Source organism: Watersipora subatra, chromosome 10, assembly GCF_963576615.1.
Source record: "Watersipora subatra chromosome 10, tzWatSuba1.1, whole genome shotgun sequence".
Lineage (NCBI taxonomy): Eukaryota > Metazoa > Bryozoa > Gymnolaemata > Cheilostomatida > Watersiporidae > Watersipora > Watersipora subatra.
This window is the reverse complement of record NC_088717.1, coordinates 58,056,056-58,073,552: the sequence shown is the minus strand read 5'-3', so window position 1 is coordinate 58,073,552 and position 17,497 is coordinate 58,056,056. Positions and strand designations below refer to the sequence as shown.

At 38.1% G+C, this 17,497-nt stretch overlaps 3 protein-coding genes across 3 annotated transcripts; 2 read left to right on the top strand and 1 right to left on the bottom strand.

Moving 5' to 3' along the window:
* Window positions 1-1,678: 1,678 nt before the first annotated feature.
* On the bottom strand, window positions 1,679-6,842 carry LOC137407262 (uncharacterized). The gene is made up of 7 exons (XM_068093869.1): window positions 6,746-6,842; window positions 5,999-6,067; window positions 5,231-5,382; window positions 4,442-4,558; window positions 4,172-4,331; window positions 2,827-2,973; window positions 1,679-1,952 (listed from the first exon to the last, which is right to left on the bottom strand). The coding sequence occupies exons 1-7, from the start codon at window positions 6,840-6,842 to the stop codon at window positions 1,723-1,725; spliced, it is 972 nt and encodes a 323-aa protein (XP_067949970.1). The 3' UTR covers window positions 1,679-1,722.
* Window positions 6,843-12,020: 5,178 nt separating this feature from the next.
* On the top strand, window positions 12,021-16,270 carry LOC137407260 (uncharacterized). The gene is made up of 3 exons (XM_068093868.1): window positions 12,021-14,973; window positions 15,120-15,310; window positions 15,437-16,270. Exons 1-3 carry the CDS (start codon window positions 12,021-12,023, stop codon window positions 16,268-16,270), a joined length of 3,978 nt encoding a protein of 1,325 aa, XP_067949969.1.
* Window positions 16,271-16,429: 159 nt separating this feature from the next.
* LOC137407259 (uncharacterized) lies at window positions 16,430-17,224 on the top strand. The gene has a single exon (XM_068093867.1). The coding sequence runs from the start codon at window positions 16,430-16,432 to the stop codon at window positions 17,222-17,224; it is 795 nt and encodes a 264-aa protein (XP_067949968.1).
* Window positions 17,225-17,497: the final 273 nt, after the last annotated feature.

The following is a 17,497-nucleotide window of genomic DNA, read 5'->3' as shown; positions in this document are numbered from 1 at the left end:
TAATATCTAAGCCAGAAAGCTTGTCAAAGTTTGAAAATTATCTGTGTAATTGCCATTAGTATTCGTGCACCACTTTGGATATGGTTGGCGTGACAATATACACTCTTCGAGTGTCTGATGATTCACCACCACCTGAAGAGTGCAGAAGCAAGAAACAGAATTATGGTGACTCTAGAGAGTAATACCAAACTTGAAAAATATAAGTACAGATACCATGAAACCTTCATTTGACACCAACTCTATTTGACCGCCACTATGAAAAGGTTGAAAAATAGAGTGGCACCCTGTAATTGAACGCCACTTCTATTTAATTGCCACTTTGACATTCTTTGATCTTGTGATCAGTAGAAAAGTGTCAACAAAATTGTTCTAATAATGCCTCACTTTAATCAATAACAATTAATTCTTTCTTTGTTTCTGTTCGTATTAAAGTCTGTTTTCTAACTCCAAAGCTTAAATGTTTTTCTTTAAAACTTTGAATGCAAAGCCATGGAAATAATTAACAAATGCATCAGGCTAATAGTACTTCATTGTTTAACGCGGTTTTGATACTTTGATGTATGTGAAAAACGGTTTACAATTACGATGGAAACTGTACTACTAGTTTTAAGCTATAAACTTGTGCTAAAAGTTTATCGTTATTTTTGTGAAAAGTTTTCCAAATAGCAATGCGTAAAAGCAACGCGCATTTTTTGCTCTGTTTAAAAATTGTTTGAACGCTAATATCGACTAGTGTAGCAGTGCAGAAAAAGAGCTCAGGTCAGCGAACACTGTGGAAGGTATTGAAAAGATAGAAGAAGATTAAATGGTTCTAAACTAAAGCAACAATCAGAATGCAACTGGCGGAGCAAACGACGCAAATATTTTTCTTTCAAAAATTCTAATTTTTGTTTTTGCATATATTATAAACAAAACCCTATGTCATATCATGTGATTTTGATTTGCAATGGTTTTTTGAAGTTGCATTTTGCTAGAATTGGTTTCACAAAAAGCATGACAGTCATATAAGTCGGGAGATGGATTTGTAAGCTTGAGATTTGGTGTCAAATTTTTGACCTATTTGCTGGAATTTACGGTATTTATGTTTTCTTGATATATATATATATATACATGTATATATATATATATACATAGGTATACTTGCCAGCTGCTGACCGTCTCTGCAGCTTGCGGGTATGCAGGATTGTCCATAGAGCATTTCACCCAAAGTCATTATTCAGTACATTCTCCTCATAAGCAAACTTGATCCCTTCAACATTATCTACTCATAAGTAAACTTGATCTCTTCAGCATTGTCTACTCATAAGTAAATTTTTTATCTTCAGCATGGTCTACTTGTATGCAAACTTGATCTCTTCAGCACTGTCTACTTGTATGTAAATTTGATCTCTTCAGCATGGTCTACTTGTACGTAAACTTGATCTCTTCAGCATTGTCTACTCATAAGTAAACTTTTTATTTTCAGCATGGTCTACTTGTATGTAAACTTGATCTCTTCAGCATTGTCTACTTGTAAGTAAACTTGATCTCTTCAGCATTGTCTACTCTTAAGCAAACTAATACATAAACTTCCAAATGAAAACCTCACAAAGTAATAAATAACGAGTTTTTTTCATTATTTTATATTATTAAATAATCCAAGGCCAATATCACTCTGCTATAAAGAAGATCGCTAGATTAAGCTAAACTGTGCTGAGAAGCAACCTCAGAGTTATGTTGAAGCTAGTAGCATGCATGGAGGCAGGCATCCAGACAGAGCAATGTGTCTGGCACTGATGTTGGTGTAGAAGTAGTTCCTTGACTGGAAGACACAGTTGCCTGGCTGGTTCCTTGGCTGGTACTCGCTTGGCTGGTACTCGCTTGGCTGCTGCTTTCTTGGCTGGTAGTAACAGGTGATTGCGTGGTAGTGACACCAGGAGGCAATGGAGCGAGGGAGACACCATGCAAAAGTTCTAAAAAGGAGCGGTGAAACCGTATGTTACTATCTTGGCAGGGTATCTATAAGGGCTCAATGAGATATCTACATTCATCACCGCTAAGTACCTCTATATTTACTGGTCCTCAGTCTAACATATGTTGTGTTTATTTTTACTTCTTTAATCGATGAGAAGACGTTACGGTTCAGCACCCTGATTATCCTCAGTATGTAGCCATTACTGTTCAGCACCCTGGTTATCCCCAGTATGTAGCCATTACTGTTCAGCACCCTGGTTATCCCAGTATGCAGCCAGGCTGACCATTTTAGTGAAATGATACACTATTTAAGGACCCAAGCTGATTCAACAGGGAGCTGTCAAACCTAACTAGCTATTTCTTTAATTGTAATTTTTAATTTTAATCAGCCTAAAAATGCAATAGTTGTTTAAAATGACCAGTTGCAAAAACTCTTAATTTCATAACTTGCTCTATGTTAATAATTTTTAATGCAAGCCTCTGTATCAAACCCATCATCTAGTCAAACTATATATGCATATTCAGGTGGGGATAACTCGTAAACACTGTTAAGTATTCATTTAATCTGCAAGTTTTCAACAAGTCCCTTTATCTATTTGTAAAACTCACTAAATATTAACATCGTTTTGCTGAAGACCGGATACGTAGTTCACTGTCTGTATGTTTCCTCCACTATGCAACCACTTGCAAATATTCCCTACTGAAAGGGGTCGATGATGCGAGATGATGCCATTTCATGATTTTATTATTATGTAGCCAATGCAAATGTATTGAATGAAAGATCACTGAAGAGTGAGAATAGAGTCTTGTTGCAGAGCTTTTATATTATCTCTAAAGCTATGCAAGAATGCCAAGTTATGCACCAATTCTCACCAGGGTCGTTGGTTGAGAGCCCATTGGAGGAAAGTATATTGTCTCGTTCAGATTTGGTAGATACAACATCTGCCTCCCAACAGCTTGTGTACGTGTCTGATGGGTTGACACTGTTAAAACTCCAAGACCAGAGAAAGGTGTATCTTCCTGTAACATGCCAAAAACATAAAATATCTATACATCAGTTTCTTATCGGTACTTCTACATTCACTTTTAAATTCATGACACTATGAGTCAAGGTTAGCATTGATTCATTGACTTCTTTTCAATTAGTGTGTTAGAAATAGAAACTTGAAACAAAACCATATACTGCATAGCTACTTCCGAGTTACTTAGGCTTGCCATGTATAACTCTGGCAGGTAGCTACAGGTGCTCACAACAATTGTGCTAACCAGGCAGTTAGGCTGTCATGGTACAGAACCAGCGCTACTGCTGCCTTAAGTTGGTATCTCTTTGTATCGAAGACTGATAAAAAAAAAATTAGAACGCTTTCAAAAATTATTTTTAAAGTTATGCTACCTTGATATGGACAGTTATGATCAGCATCTAAACATCCTTAACAATGCTGATAAGCTGACTGCGTTTTCAGATATTTGCTGTCAAAAATATTCAAACCCCATCTGCAATCTGCCTGACCATCTATTACATTCCTACTTCCTCAGAAAATTCACTATACCTCATACCAGGAATCAACTCCTTGCCATTCCACACTGTAGAGCAGTATTATGCAAAAAGAGATTTTTCTTCAAATACAAAAAAACTTACTTTACTATTATGTATTTTATTTTTTCATGGTATAATTTACTTTGAACGGCCTTGACCTGTGACAGTAAAGTACATACCTATCTACATATATATATTGCATTTAATCTTCAGTGATACCAGCTGACAATACAACTCTTAAAGACATTCTATTATTATTCAATTTTATATATGGAATATAAAACGATAACTGCTGCTTAAAACGCAAATAAAACAGGTCAAGCATCATGAATGCTGTGATGCTTTGGGCTGAAAGCAAAAGTATGACAACTTCTATAAAAATTGCTACAGATGTTGATGGAAACATACTATAAATGTAGAGCAAATATGTTTTAAACTAAAGTTTTTTATAATTTTCTTCAAATTTTTATTATTTTTTTGTACTGTCTAATAGAATTTGCTGTTGTTACAATTTTGAGTTCAGTATTCCAATAGCATATACATTGAAATAGTTTTTACATAGCTACTCATAATATACTGTATCATACTTTTAAAGGCAGATTTTCAAGATAAAATTATTTTGCTATGACAGCACAAAACTTGCAGTCAACCTGTGACAAGCCTCTCTACTCTATATCTTACCAGATTGAAGGTCAGTAGGAATGTAGAAGGCGCTCGTGGCCAAGGCCTTGTCCGTGTTCTCACAGAACTTTGGAGCATTCTGGTACCCAGGTTTGGGGTAGGTTGTTATATCAGCCACAGTTTTGTCATGACCGAAGGGTGAAATTCCAAGATCAACCACCTGCCATGCAATGCCATATTTACACATACAGTATAGATGAATGGTACGACATGTCATAACCATCACGCATTGTCAACATGGTTTATCAAGCTGTCATTGTTTACACTTACTTCATTGTTTTTGAAGGCACTCAGGGTTGGGTCAGACACAGGATTCACATCACTCCTATACACAAAGTTTCCATTATCAGGAATGTATTGGTTGGTGCAAGTCTCTGCAACGTGGTTCTACAACAAAGACCATGTTGTACTGACCTGTTTACCAGCGCTTACAGAATTCTGGGTACAGGTTTGTAAGATGTGTCCCCTACTGAACTCAGTTCAGTAGGGGACACAACTCTTACAGGCCCATAATCACCGGGTACAAATATGAGCAGCTACAGGTGATACAGAGTCATTGTTCTGTCACATCTTTCTATCTCACGCAGTCAATAAGAAGAGACAGAAAAGTTGTCTCCACATATGAGACCTTGGCTAAAAACTTGAAACATAATTACGAATTTGTTTAAGCTATGGATGGTTATTGCTTGCTTGATCAGCTATAGCTATCAAGCTATAGCTATCAAGCTATAGCTATCAATAGCTATAGCTATCAGCTTTAGCTATCAAGCTATAGCCATCAAGCTATAACTATCAAGCTATAGCTTGATAGCTATCAAGCTATAGCTGTAAAGCTATAGCTTTAGAGTTATAAATTTAGCCTTAGTACTACATGTGAAGACTCGTGTTACTTGATACATGATGTACTTGCAACATAGTTGCCCTATGCTGCAAGTACATCATTTTTTTCTAATTTGCACGCACAAGAAGATACAGACTTACATATAATGTGATAATATTTTTCCAACTCTAAGGCTATACCTTGGTAAGGTGAGCGATGAATTCACTCTAAGGCTTTACCTTGGTAGGGTGGGCAACGACAACCTTTTGTCCAGGATAATAGACAGCCATGGGGTACGCTGAGTTGTATGCATTGGCATCATCTCTGGTTGTAAAACATGGCTGATTTTCTTGTGGATTAACATAGTTGTACCCGGTGTCCGTGCCGAAATCTGTAACATAATAAAATGAAATTATGTAGCCAATTTGTGAAAAAGCAGTGCAACGTAGGAGAGGTTTATTTGTAGGCTAGAGTTGGTCAAGATCATGGGTCAATTTGCATCATCAACTGTCTGACCGAAAGACGGGGACTGCAGCTAGCTGCACCCAGATACCGTTAGCAACTTAATCATAAAAAATTGGAGCTGCCCTATGTTACAAGTTCTGCCAGAGTACTTTTCTTCAATCTTAACAATTGCTAAAAATTTACCCGTCAAACTGTAAGTGTATGTTGTATTGGCTTTGGTTAGCAGCCTTTGATGGCTTCAAGCCTCTCAGACTGAAGTGCAAAATCTTTAGAAGAGATCTGTATGGTAAGGCTATACATTGATGTCTTCAGCAAGAGATGAGGAGAGCGATTTCAGCACTCCTGAAGCATTGCTTTTGCGAGATTATTCTTCATGTTATATGGCTTCTTAAAACTGGCATGCTTATTAAAATTTATATATAATAGCTATATATCACCATCTCGTTTATATTTGACCGTATAACTGCTTTGCATTTACTGAGACAAAAATTTATTTTTGCATAAGTCTAAACTCTTGCTAACAGTCTGTAAATAGTACTTACTCTCTTTGTTCGTATACTGGTGGCCGTGTCGAGCGTACGCTCGACAGTAGCTTGAGCTCCAGTAATCACCTGCAAGTTTAATAATAAATGCTGTTGTAAGTAGCATTACAAGGTGATGGCATTTACTGCAGGTAGATCTACAAGGTGATGGCATCTACTGCAGATAGAACTACAAGGTGATGGCATCTACTGCAGGTAGAACTACAAAGTGATGGCATATAGACTTAGCTATCAAGTACCCGCTAATATTTTTAATTAATAATAAAATATCCTGAAATTTACAAATTCATAAACTACGTGCTAATATATTAACTAATAATAAAATTTCCTTGAATTTACAAACTCATAAACTACATGTTACACAAAAGTGACATTAAATGGTATTTAATACAAATGAATGAGGTTCAGTGATTAGGCGCTGGCATACTATCAGTAGGTTGATGATAAGTCACATAAGGACCATTAGTGGTGATAGGAAGGGCATATAACCACTATTGCTTCTGTGCTACATCAGCCCAACATCTGTAGAGCCTACTTAAAAAGCCTCCCGGTGTCTTTCTCACAAGGGTATCATACTAGGACCAACTCATGAGTCAACGGAACTAATGATTTTTTTGTTTTTAAAAATTGAAAAAAATTTAGAACCAAAATTAAAACAGCTTGATTATTTATATTAAAACAATGTAAAAACATGTCAGCTTCTGTTACCACCATTTCTAGACACCAAGTAAAAATCTTTATACTTACCATTTTCTTGCAAATAGTCTGTGCAGGCGATCCAGGAGTGAGATGCCACATTACCAGACAGAGCCAAGCCTATGAGACACACTATCGCTAGGTGCATGATGTTGCAATGTCTAGGTACAGATATAACAAACTTAGTGATATTACTCCAGCAACCTTCCTTTTATATAGTAGCGCTTCTGACATCATATACAGCAATCACACGTAATTATCTATTGAAGAGTTATGATAACGCGTCAAGATGTAGGCTGGTAGGTTCACGCAACTGTCTAATCAGGCGATTAAACCAACAAACATCCTGGCTGGTTGAGTCAGATGTATTCACATTTCAATTGTCCAAGGTCAGCGCTCAACTGGTTACAGGGGTCACGCTTCACAGCCACTGCATCTCTATTCAACTCTATTCATCTTTATTCTTTGTTCAACCTGCCTGTGATGTCAATCCTACCTGTCAAGGTAGGATTGACATCACACTTGTCCGCTGTTATCAGCCAACAATTTGTGTGACGCTGACAAGTGTTCCAATACGATCCTTGTTTTGGTTAAGAAAACTTTTTTTACCACGCACGAACAGATAAACACACAGACATGCAGCATCATTTCTTGACATCCTGTAGGCTGTAGCAGCTCTTATTTCTACCTACGTTTATTATTAAAATAACTGAAGCGATTATATCACTCTCCTTACTGAAGTGTGTCGCTGCTGTTTAACATGAGAAAGAACAACACTCGGCTGATAAGATTTTGTATGTATCAGGGCTTAAATAAATAGTACTTAACTTGGTTTGTTTCTCCGCTTTATAGTAAGAATATTTGTTCAAATTAATATGACAGAACTCAAGCCCCCAGTTAAACCTTCTCGCCAAAAATTACCCAGAAGTCCTGAACAACTTTCAATAGGTTTAGAGTATACCATAAAATATTCAACATGTACTCATAAGTCCTGAACAATTCCCAATAGGTTTAGAGTATGCCATAAAATATTTAACATGTACTCATAAGTCCTGAACAATTCCCAATAGATTTAGAGTATGCCATAAAATATTCAACATGTACTCATAAGTTCGGTAGACTATTATATTACTTCCTATAGTATCTGTTTTTGTAAGACATTCTGCAGTTTGAAACTTTGACTAAACTTGAGCTTTTGATCATAAACTCATGAAGCTGTCTCTTGTAAAAGTGTATGATAGAGGTCAGAGGTTATTTGGGTAAGCATATTTTGTCTTGAGATATTTACAATTTTAAAACTCTAACTTTGACAGTTGAGTTATCAGTCGATTTTTGTGAGTAGCAATAGAAGCTATGTTAATATATACACCATAATTATTCAAGTACATTGCACAAAATTTTGTACTGACTTTTAATCAAAAATTAAAGGTAAATCCGGATAGTCGTATAGCATGCTGTTGCTCAATAGTTCTTATCATGGCTACAGAGCAATGTAATTATTATGAAAACAATATGTAAGTTAAAGGTTTACAAGGTTTTATTACAACTCTACATACACATAATAGGTAATACCATTTGCTGCTTTCAATATGCTGTTGCTATTCTGAGCTTGTTTTTTTCTGAACATGCCTTTGCCACCTTGATACCCAGATATGGCAGACGCAAGTCGTACTAAAGGCATTCTGTATGTAATGATTTATTTAAGCTGAAATTTGTTGATTAAAAAGTGAAATGGGGTAAAAATATTTTATAGAAGTTTTCATTCAAAAATTAAGGGTGTGTGTTGTGTTATACACAAGTGTGGGTTATACTTGAATAAATATGGTATATCATTTTTTGTATTGCTCATAGTTTATATATAATGGTTAGTAATTGTTTGTTTTAGCTTTTTTGCTGCTTGCTACTAAACTGCAGCCAATACCAATAAATTAAAAGAATTTTCAAATTGAAATACATAAATTTTTGATTAAATTGCAAAACATGACCCAACGGTGTCTATTCCTTACTCTGTCGCTGTAGAAGAGTAACTTCTAACGAAAAACAACATGCAATGCTCAGCTAATCATCATGTAAGCTGCCAAGGATGGGCGAGAATGGATAGGTGAGGACAAAGAGCTTATTGAGTCATTTAATGGCTGGAATCTTAGAATTATCCTTCTAAGCTAGTAGGATTTATGCATTACAGGAGTGGAGCCTTCCTTCTTATGAACTCTTAACAAGGTGAAGATGTTTTATGGGCATCATCCTTTTGCCTGCCAACACTAAATAGGATAATAATAATATACATACGAGCTGGACACTTGCAAGCACCTGCAAGCGCCTGCTGATGATCCATCAATGCTATTATAGACCGAGAGAAGCTAGCCCTTCAAAGCTGAGATGTCTCGCTTTCACTATCCAGCCTGCTTGCCTTATAATCATTTATTTTTAAAATATCTGCAGAGAATATTTGTGCATGTGTGCTTGCATGTGTGTGTGCTTGTGTATGTGTGCTTGCATGTGTGTGTGTGTGTGCGCGCGTGTGTGTGTGTGCTTGTGTATGTGTGCAATGTTTTATTGTGTGTAATTTATCGTTGAAGCGTAGAAAATAACAAAAATACAAACATAAAGCAAAAGGGACTGTTCAATAGTTTGAGAATAACAGCAGGACAGTTCCACTGGCAGTGTGCAGAAGAACAGACACAGTTATGACATCACACACACTAGCGGATACCAGCAGCGCCAGCCGCCAACCAGCGCTTTGCCGTCTTCACTTTTATAACATTTGAAAGCAAGTCACGAGTCATATAAGTATTTATTGAATCATTTAGCTGCAGTGCACAACATGGATCTTTGACTTTTACTTTGACCTTTGACCTTTACTAGGTTTCAAGTATTGTGTTTGAAAAGCATTACTTCTCTCTACTGTGATACAGCAGCTGTGATCAATTAACCTTTTTTTGAAAATCAACATAACTAAAAACATTAATGAAATGAAGCACAAGCCAAAATTTAAAAAGCATTTTATAAGCATTATTTTTAATAAAGAGAAGCTAATTTAAGAAAATCTATTAATCACTGATGCTTTTGGTTTGATTTGCAACATAATCCTTACAGCTTTTTCTGTAATAGCAAAATATTTTCTAACTCTGTTGAGCCAGTATGGCCCCAAAACTTTATTCCATAAATCAGATGAATGTAAAAAAATGTATAATACAGGCCAATCATTGTTTTGGGACATTTGAGATCGTACATTGTAAATTACTAGTTAATTTTATACTATGGCCATAATTGCTGGTTTCATCAAACATTATTCCTAAAAACCTTTTACAGTAATTTTGTTAATATAAGGACTAAACCAAGTGAACCAGTCAAATGTTTTTGAGGGGTTTTTACAATTTACAGGTAAAGTATTTTAGATATTTAGGATAAGATTATTTGCCAGACACCATTTTTTAATTTCACTTAATTCATAGTCAGCAAAAAGTACGCAATTTGGTGATGGAGCGCAATTCACCAGTGTTGTATATGCGTGTGTCTGCCTCGTGCCCACTCGTATTGCAGGAACTTAGGTTACGTATGCCAGTTCGGTATTGAGAGGTCGCACCGCAAGTACGTGGGCCTATAGGAGTCAACTATGTGGATGACTACGAAAGCTATATAAGCATGTGACAAACGGCAGACGAGGCTTTTCCCTTGTGGATTTCTTGGTGAGTGCACTTATTTAACAACCAGATCACTAATAAATATAATGAATAACAGTGGGCCCATGATAGAACCTTCCGGAATACTAATTATGGTGCATTTCAACACCTTAATCTTGCAATTTATTTTTTAAATATTGAATAGGAGATTCCATTACTGGCTAAAAATAGTATATATGTAAAAGAACCCTACTAACATTTCCTGTCTACTAACTCACCAATTTTATATTCTTGTGTTAAGTAAAACATCGCTGTATCCGGGTTTAAGGCGCCACAAGGGTTGTTTCGACGTGTTTTGTTTTGAAGTGCCTTGACACGCCTTCACTTCCTGCAATTATCTTCTATCCACGCTCGGCATTATGACTTTTGAATTTCAACTAGTAACACGCAACTGATGATTTAATTGACGATTTTTCTGTTCAGAACATTTTGGCGTTTATCGCTAATTTGTTTCGTTTGACTTCTTGATTTAGCTGTGTGAGTGTTTTTCAAAGTCGGCAAAAGGTTTGTGTCGGTAATTTTTTATTTCTATAATATCGTTATTTTTTATATTGCTGTGGGAGAACTTTTAAATATGTTAATCATTTGTAGATTTCACGGTTTCGGTGTTGACTGAATAAAACATCAACGAGTCATCTCCAAATCAGTGAATCAATTCCAGCTTAATACACTTGCCAGCTACGAACCTAGCGTAAACCGCTATAGTGAAATCTTTCCCAGAAGAGAAAATAACCAACGAACATCAAAGAACTGCTGGGCGGACTTAAAGGTGTCTCGTATTTACCGAACGTGTGTACACAAGTGCCACAACTATTGAGCCGACGTACTGGCTATATTCAACTATTGAGCCGTCGTACTGGCTATATTGAACTATTTAAAGGACACTGATTGACGCGGGATCCCTGAGTCGCCGTGCAGACCTACACTGTCGATATACCACACAACATCGTAACGCCATTTAAGTCGACGAATATACGTTCAGTAATTACCGAAACAACGAACCGGCTAAATAGAACAATATATCTGCCGGCTAAGAACCCTATTCAGACTATTGAGATAAGGAAATATTAGGATACTCGAAAGCTTTAAACATTTCGATAGCTTTATTAGATAACTACTGAACAATTTTAGATCGTTTAAGATTTAAAAAATGTTAAAAATTGTCACTCTGTTTTGAAACTGTCATATAATTTTTTCTTTGAGCAATTTGCAATCTTTTGGATTACTATTCTTGTAAACTGCCCTGCTCGGATGGTGGCTAATTTTGGTTGGTAACCGATTGGCACACGGTTTGGCTGCCGCGGTTAGTGTCTTTTCCGAAGTGTCTGACATTTTTGGCCGGTCCTCGCTCGTACTTTATAATCTATTGTGGCGCTTTCGGCCCAGTTTGCAACTGGTATTATTTTGTTGACTTCACATACCTAAACTAGACGTATTGAAATTTCTTGTAGATCACATATTTTGCAGCTTCAATGGTATTGAAGCTCTTTTGTGTAAAAGTATAAGATTTAATTTTTGTATTGATATTGACTTGACTGTGGTATTTACTTGTAAAGCAATCTATTTCAGCTTTTTCACCCTTGATTTTCTGTAATTATAAACGAATTCAGGGTATTATCATGATTGCTCTTTTAAACATCATAATGAATTCAGAACAAGATGTCAATTCAGCAGAGCACACGTCACAAGCAGGTAGTGGCCACAGAATGAATAGCCCACCTATATTTAGAACATCTGATCGTATCAAAAAGTCTACATTACTCAAGGATATTCCAAAGTTGATAAATGATGAATTGGAGAAAATAGAAGATTTTCTGATGAATATGCACACTGAAAAAGAAATGCAAGATTTTTCTTCTGCTATCGAGAAGATGTTAAAGGAAATACAGGAGAAGTGGGTCGAATTGTGTGAATTGACTGATGATAAGGAAAGGTTAACCACACTACAGAACATGTTTGAATATTATGGGTCAACTGTTGATGATTGCAAGAGAACGTTAGCAGAGAGAATAGAAGAGGCAAGCAGGGTCAACTCCGCAGAATATGACAGTGATATAGAAAGAGAGCTGGAAGAGGCAGCTGCAAAGTTTCAGCAGCTGATGGCTAGAAAGAAGGCAAGGGACTCTCAGAGCTCTTCCACAAACAACAAGAACAATCGTCTTCCAAAATCCGAGACAGGGTCTGCAGCTTCAAACGCTGAGACAAAAATGAACAACTCCGGTTCAGGTGAAATACAAGCCCTCACCAAAGCATTGATTGCAACGATGAAGTCCACAAAGCGCTCAACCCTCGAACCCAGTGTTTTCAAGGGTGATCCTACTATGTTCAAGGAATGGGAAATAGACTTCGACGCCTACATTGAATCGGAAGGCTTAACAGGACTGCAACCACTAAGACACCTCAAGAGGTTTATTTTTGGTAAAGCATTTGATGCAGTCAGTGGATATTTTCTTACCAACACAATGGATGCTTATGAAGACGCAAGGAAAGATTTGAGAAAAAGATTTGGTAAACAGTATGATGCTGCTCTCGGATTAAGAAAAAAGCTTGAGGAGTTTCCAAAGATTGGCACAAGGGATGCTGACACTATGAGAAAATACGCAAATCTTCTAAGTCACATCAAATCCGCAATGCGAGGTTGTGATGAGTTGCGCCTATTGAATGACAGAAACCAAAATGAGATTCTTGCTAGGAAATTACCAGAATGGATGTTGAGATCCTGGGCCAAAAAGGTGAGAGTGTGTGTAAAAGAATATAGCAGTTATCCTACTTTTAATGAATTTGTTGAATTCGTCAAAGAGCAAGCTGAAGATATGGAAGAAGAACGAAAGATCAGCGGACAGGAAGCAAATCAAAACTGTCAACATAAGCCAGATTTCAATAAAAAGGAAAGGAGCTATGCTCCAGCCAATCCAATGAAATTACGAAGCCATTCAACAGGAACCTCTAAAATAAGTGAATGTCTTTACTGTAAGAAAACCCATCTAACGAACGAATGTTGGGCACTTGCTAAGCTGCCAAGAGAACCAAAGAACTTATTTTTTCAGGAGAATGGTCTTTGCTTTGGCTGTACTAAAAGAGAACACGTATCAAGACAGTGCCCAAACAGAGCCTTTTGTTCCAAGACAGGATGTGGGAAAAGACATCCAACAGTCCTACACATCGACTTTTCGACAACATCTAAAGATTGGAGAAACCAAGAACAAGCTGCGGTTCCAAAGCCACCAAGTGAAAGAAGCTCAACCACATCGATGCCCAGCACAAATATTCAGCCGGGAAAAGAACCAAGTGCAGAACTTAAACGGATATCTTCAAAGAAAACTGGTACAACAGGTAACTCCCTCAGCATGATCTTGCCAGTGCATATAACTACTGACAAATCTCCTGCAAAAACGCTACTTGTATACGCGCTCCATGATTCAGGTTCAGAACACTCTTACATCAATACAGACTTGGCGAAATATCTCCAACCCGACTACACAAGAGAATTGGTCACAGTAGAAACTCTCACAGGAGAATCAACAAAATGGGTCACTTTATATCAAGATATTAGAATACAAGGATACGAACAAGCAGACTTCACTTACTTAGATGCCTATGGTTGGAAAAATATTGCATGCAATCGCGACCACATTCCTTGCAGAAATAATGTGGCAAAACTATCTCATCTTAAAGAGTTTGCAAGCAAATTGCCACCTTTGATGGACATTCCCATTGGATTGCTAATAGGAGCTAATTGTCCCGAGGCTTTTGCCCCTTTAGAAGCATTAGTTCAAGTCAAAGGCTTGCCATATGCCAGGAAATCAATGTTGGGGTGGACCGTCTTTGGAGCAGACAACAGACGGCAAGGAGATAGAAGACTTATTACACACCGTACATGCATCAAGCTCGACGATCATGTCCTCATATCTCAAGAAGACATAAAATTTCTAAACATCATGGAACAAACAACGGAAGTGCTACCATCAGGGTCTTATCAGATGGCTTTACCATTTAGGCAGCGACCACACTTACCAGACAACAAACGCCAAGCCGAACAACGCCTCACTTCACTATTTAAGAGATTTGAGAGCGACTCGGAGTTTAAACTACAGTATGTACAATTCATGCAAGAGATGTTTTCGGGGGGCCATGCTGAAGAGGCTACCAATATTGTTCCTCAGAAAGGTTGCGTGTGGTATATACCACACTGTGCAGTAAAGCACCAAAAGAAAGGCAAACTCCGTGTGGTATCCGATTGTGCAGCTACATATTCGGGAACATCTGTAAATCAGCATCTGCTTCAAGGCCCTGATTTGACCAACAGTATGCTTGGGATTTTGTGTAGGTTTAGAAAAGGAAAAATCGCAATCGCTTGCGACATAGAAAAAATGTTCTTCAATTTTCATGTTACTCCATCTGACAGAGATTATTTGCGCTTTTTATGGAAAACAACAGAGGGAGAAGTCAAAGAGTATCGGATGACAAAGCACTTGTTTAGAGCCACATCTTCACCTGCTGTTGCCACCTATGGTCTGAGAACTTTAGCAGACGACCATGCCGGGGAATACCCAAAAGCTGCAGAATTTATACGGAGAGATTTCTATGTTGATGACGGTATCACAAGCGTGAACAGCAACTTATTGAGGACGCTAGGGCTCTTTGCGCAACAGGAAATTTAAGACTTCATAAGTTCATTAGCAATGATTCTTCAGTTTTATCATCGATTCCCGAGTCGGAGAAAGCAATCGATTTGTTTGCAGATTATCTGTCTCCTCAACGTACCCTAGGATTGGAGTGGGACCTTAATAAAGATTTTTTCAGATTTAGTGGAAGTGATGTTAAAGCTGGGCCTGTCACAAGACGTGGCATACTGTCTGTAGTCGGTCAGCTTTTTGATCCCATTGGTCTTTTAGCACCATTCACACACCAGGGAAGAAATATACTGCAGAAGGTCAATAAGACTAGTGTTGATTGGGATGAACCTCTCAATGAGGAAATGAATCAATTGTGGAACAGATGGGCTACTCAACTGTCACAACTCTAACTAGAAATACCTAGGTGCCTGGATGGGTTGCAGACGCAATGCGTGTATGAGCTGCACACATTTTCAGATGCCTCGCTGGAAGGCATTGGTGCCTGCTCGTATTTGCGATCCATTGACAACCTAGGAAATGTTTGCACCAATCTTGTGTTGGCTATAGCAAAAGTCGTACCCAGTAAAGGGGTAACCACCATTCCGAGACTAGAGCTACAAGGTGCCTTTTTAGCCACCCAACTCAACAATACGCTTCAAAGGGAACTGCACATGGATATAAGCAAGTCATTTTTTTGGTGTGATTCAACCATCGTGCTTGGCTATATCTGCAATGAATGGAGGAAATTTCACATGTTTGTTGCTAACAGAGTTCATGGGATTAGACAAGCATCTAACCCTGAGCAATGGCATCACGTACCCGGGGCAGAAAACCCTGCCGACATAGCTTCTCGAGGGATGGAGGCCGAAAAATTAAAACGCACCATGTGGTTTACGGGTCCCAAGTTTTTACGATCGCAGCCAGAACTACAACATAGATTACAGTTGGATATGTCGACACGAAGAGGAGTGTCAGAGGATGATCCAGAAATTAAGAAAGTCCAAGTTGTCAGAGTGACTGAGATTTCAACACTCATCGACATGTACAACAGGTTGAAAAAGTATAGCACGCTCAAGGGACTGCTAAGAGCCTTTGCTTACTTACTCCAGATGGCCAAGAACAAGTCTTTAAAGATTCCTCTGACGCGACCATCAATTGAAAATATCGAAGCGGCCAAAAGATTAGTATTGAAAATTACACAGACAAAATATTTTCAAGAGGAAATCGGAGTTTTGATAAAGGGTAACCAAGTGATGAAAACAAGTTCGTTGCTTTGATTAAGCCCCTACCTGGATCAACATGGCTTAATAAAGATTGGTGGGAGAGCAAGAAATTCTTTATCTCTTACCGAGCTAAAAAAACATCCAATAATATTACCAAAGAACTCTCACTCGAGTAAGCTATTTATTAACTACTACCATGAAATTTCACACCACATGGGACCTTCCTACACGCTAATATCCATGCGTCAAAATGGCCTCTGGCTCATATCGGGTATAAGAACAGTTAAAAAACAATTAGGTCAATGCATGCCATGCAAGAAGATGAAAAGAAAGCCTATGAGACAGCAAATGGGAGAGTTACCTCAAGACCGAACTAGCTGTGCCCCACCGTTCACACACACAGGAATGGACTGCTTCGGCCCATACGCGATTAAAGAGGGAAGGAAGGAAATGAAAAAGTACGGATTAGTTTTCACATGTTTGTATAGTAGGGCTCTCCACATTGAAGTTTTAAACGATTTAACTGCCGACGCCTTTCTCAATGGACTACGTTGTTTCATCGCCATACGGGGTTCTGTGATAAAGCTCTATTCTGACAATGGAACAAACTTTGTCGGCGCCAAGAATTTGTTGGATGCGGGAGCAAAAAGATGCCTATGCGATAGAGGCATAGAGTTTGTATTTAATTCCCCGATGGCAAGCCATCAGGGAGGCGTTTGGGAGAGGCAGATCCGTACCATCAGAGCAGTGCTCAATGACATATTAAGGCAAAGTTCTAGACTCGACAGTACTTCCCTAAGAACGGCATTCTATGAGGCTGCTGCTATTGTCAACAACAGGCCCTTAGGAGCAATCAACATCTCTAATCATGAAGAAACACCAGTCACACCAAACATGATTCTAACAGGAAGAAAGGAACCCACTGTGCCACCACCTGGAGATTTTGATGAAGCAATATACTGCCATGCTAGATGGAAAAGGGTACAGTGGGTAGCTCAAAAGTTTTAGAGAAAATGGAAGCTGGAATATCTAGACAACATCACTCGTCGTCAAACCTGGACAAAAGCTGAAGACAAATTGAAGGTCGGAGATGTTGTACTTATAGTCGAATCCAATGAGCCGAGGAACATGTGGCAAATAGGGCGAGCTGAAGATGTGTTTCCAGGTAAAGACGTTTTAGTGCGTAAGGTGACTGTGAGACTGGGAAATTGTAACTTAGACAAGAAGGGGCGAAAGATGGCAGAACCAACTTATCTTCAACGTCCCATACAAAAACTAGTA

Bases quoted from the DNA above. Each gene is read 5' to 3' on its own strand.
- LOC137407262 (XM_068093869.1), bottom strand. From the start codon at position 6,842: ATGCACCTAGCGATAGTGTGTCTCATAGGCTTGGCTCTGTCTGGTAAT. The intron at 4,559-5,230 runs GTAAAGCCTTAG...TCTTTGTTGTAG, and splicing joins TCGTTGCCCACCCTACCAAG to AACCACGTTGCAGAGACTTG. The intron at 4,332-4,441 runs GTAAGTGTAAAC...ATTGCATGGCAG, and splicing joins GTGCCTTCAAAAACAATGAA to GTGGTTGATCTTGGAATTTC.
- LOC137407259 (XM_068093867.1), top strand. From the start codon at position 16,430: ATGGGACCTTCCTACACGCTAATATCCATGCGTCAAAATGGCCTCTGG.
- LOC137407260 (XM_068093868.1), top strand. From the start codon at position 12,021: ATGAATTCAGAACAAGATGTCAATTCAGCAGAGCACACGTCACAAGCA. The intron at 14,974-15,119 runs GTATCACAAGCG...ATTTGTTTGCAG, and splicing joins AGATTTCTATGTTGATGACG to ATTATCTGTCTCCTCAACGT. The intron at 15,311-15,436 runs GTCAATAAGACT...GATGGGTTGCAG, and splicing joins GAAGAAATATACTGCAGAAG to ACGCAATGCGTGTATGAGCT.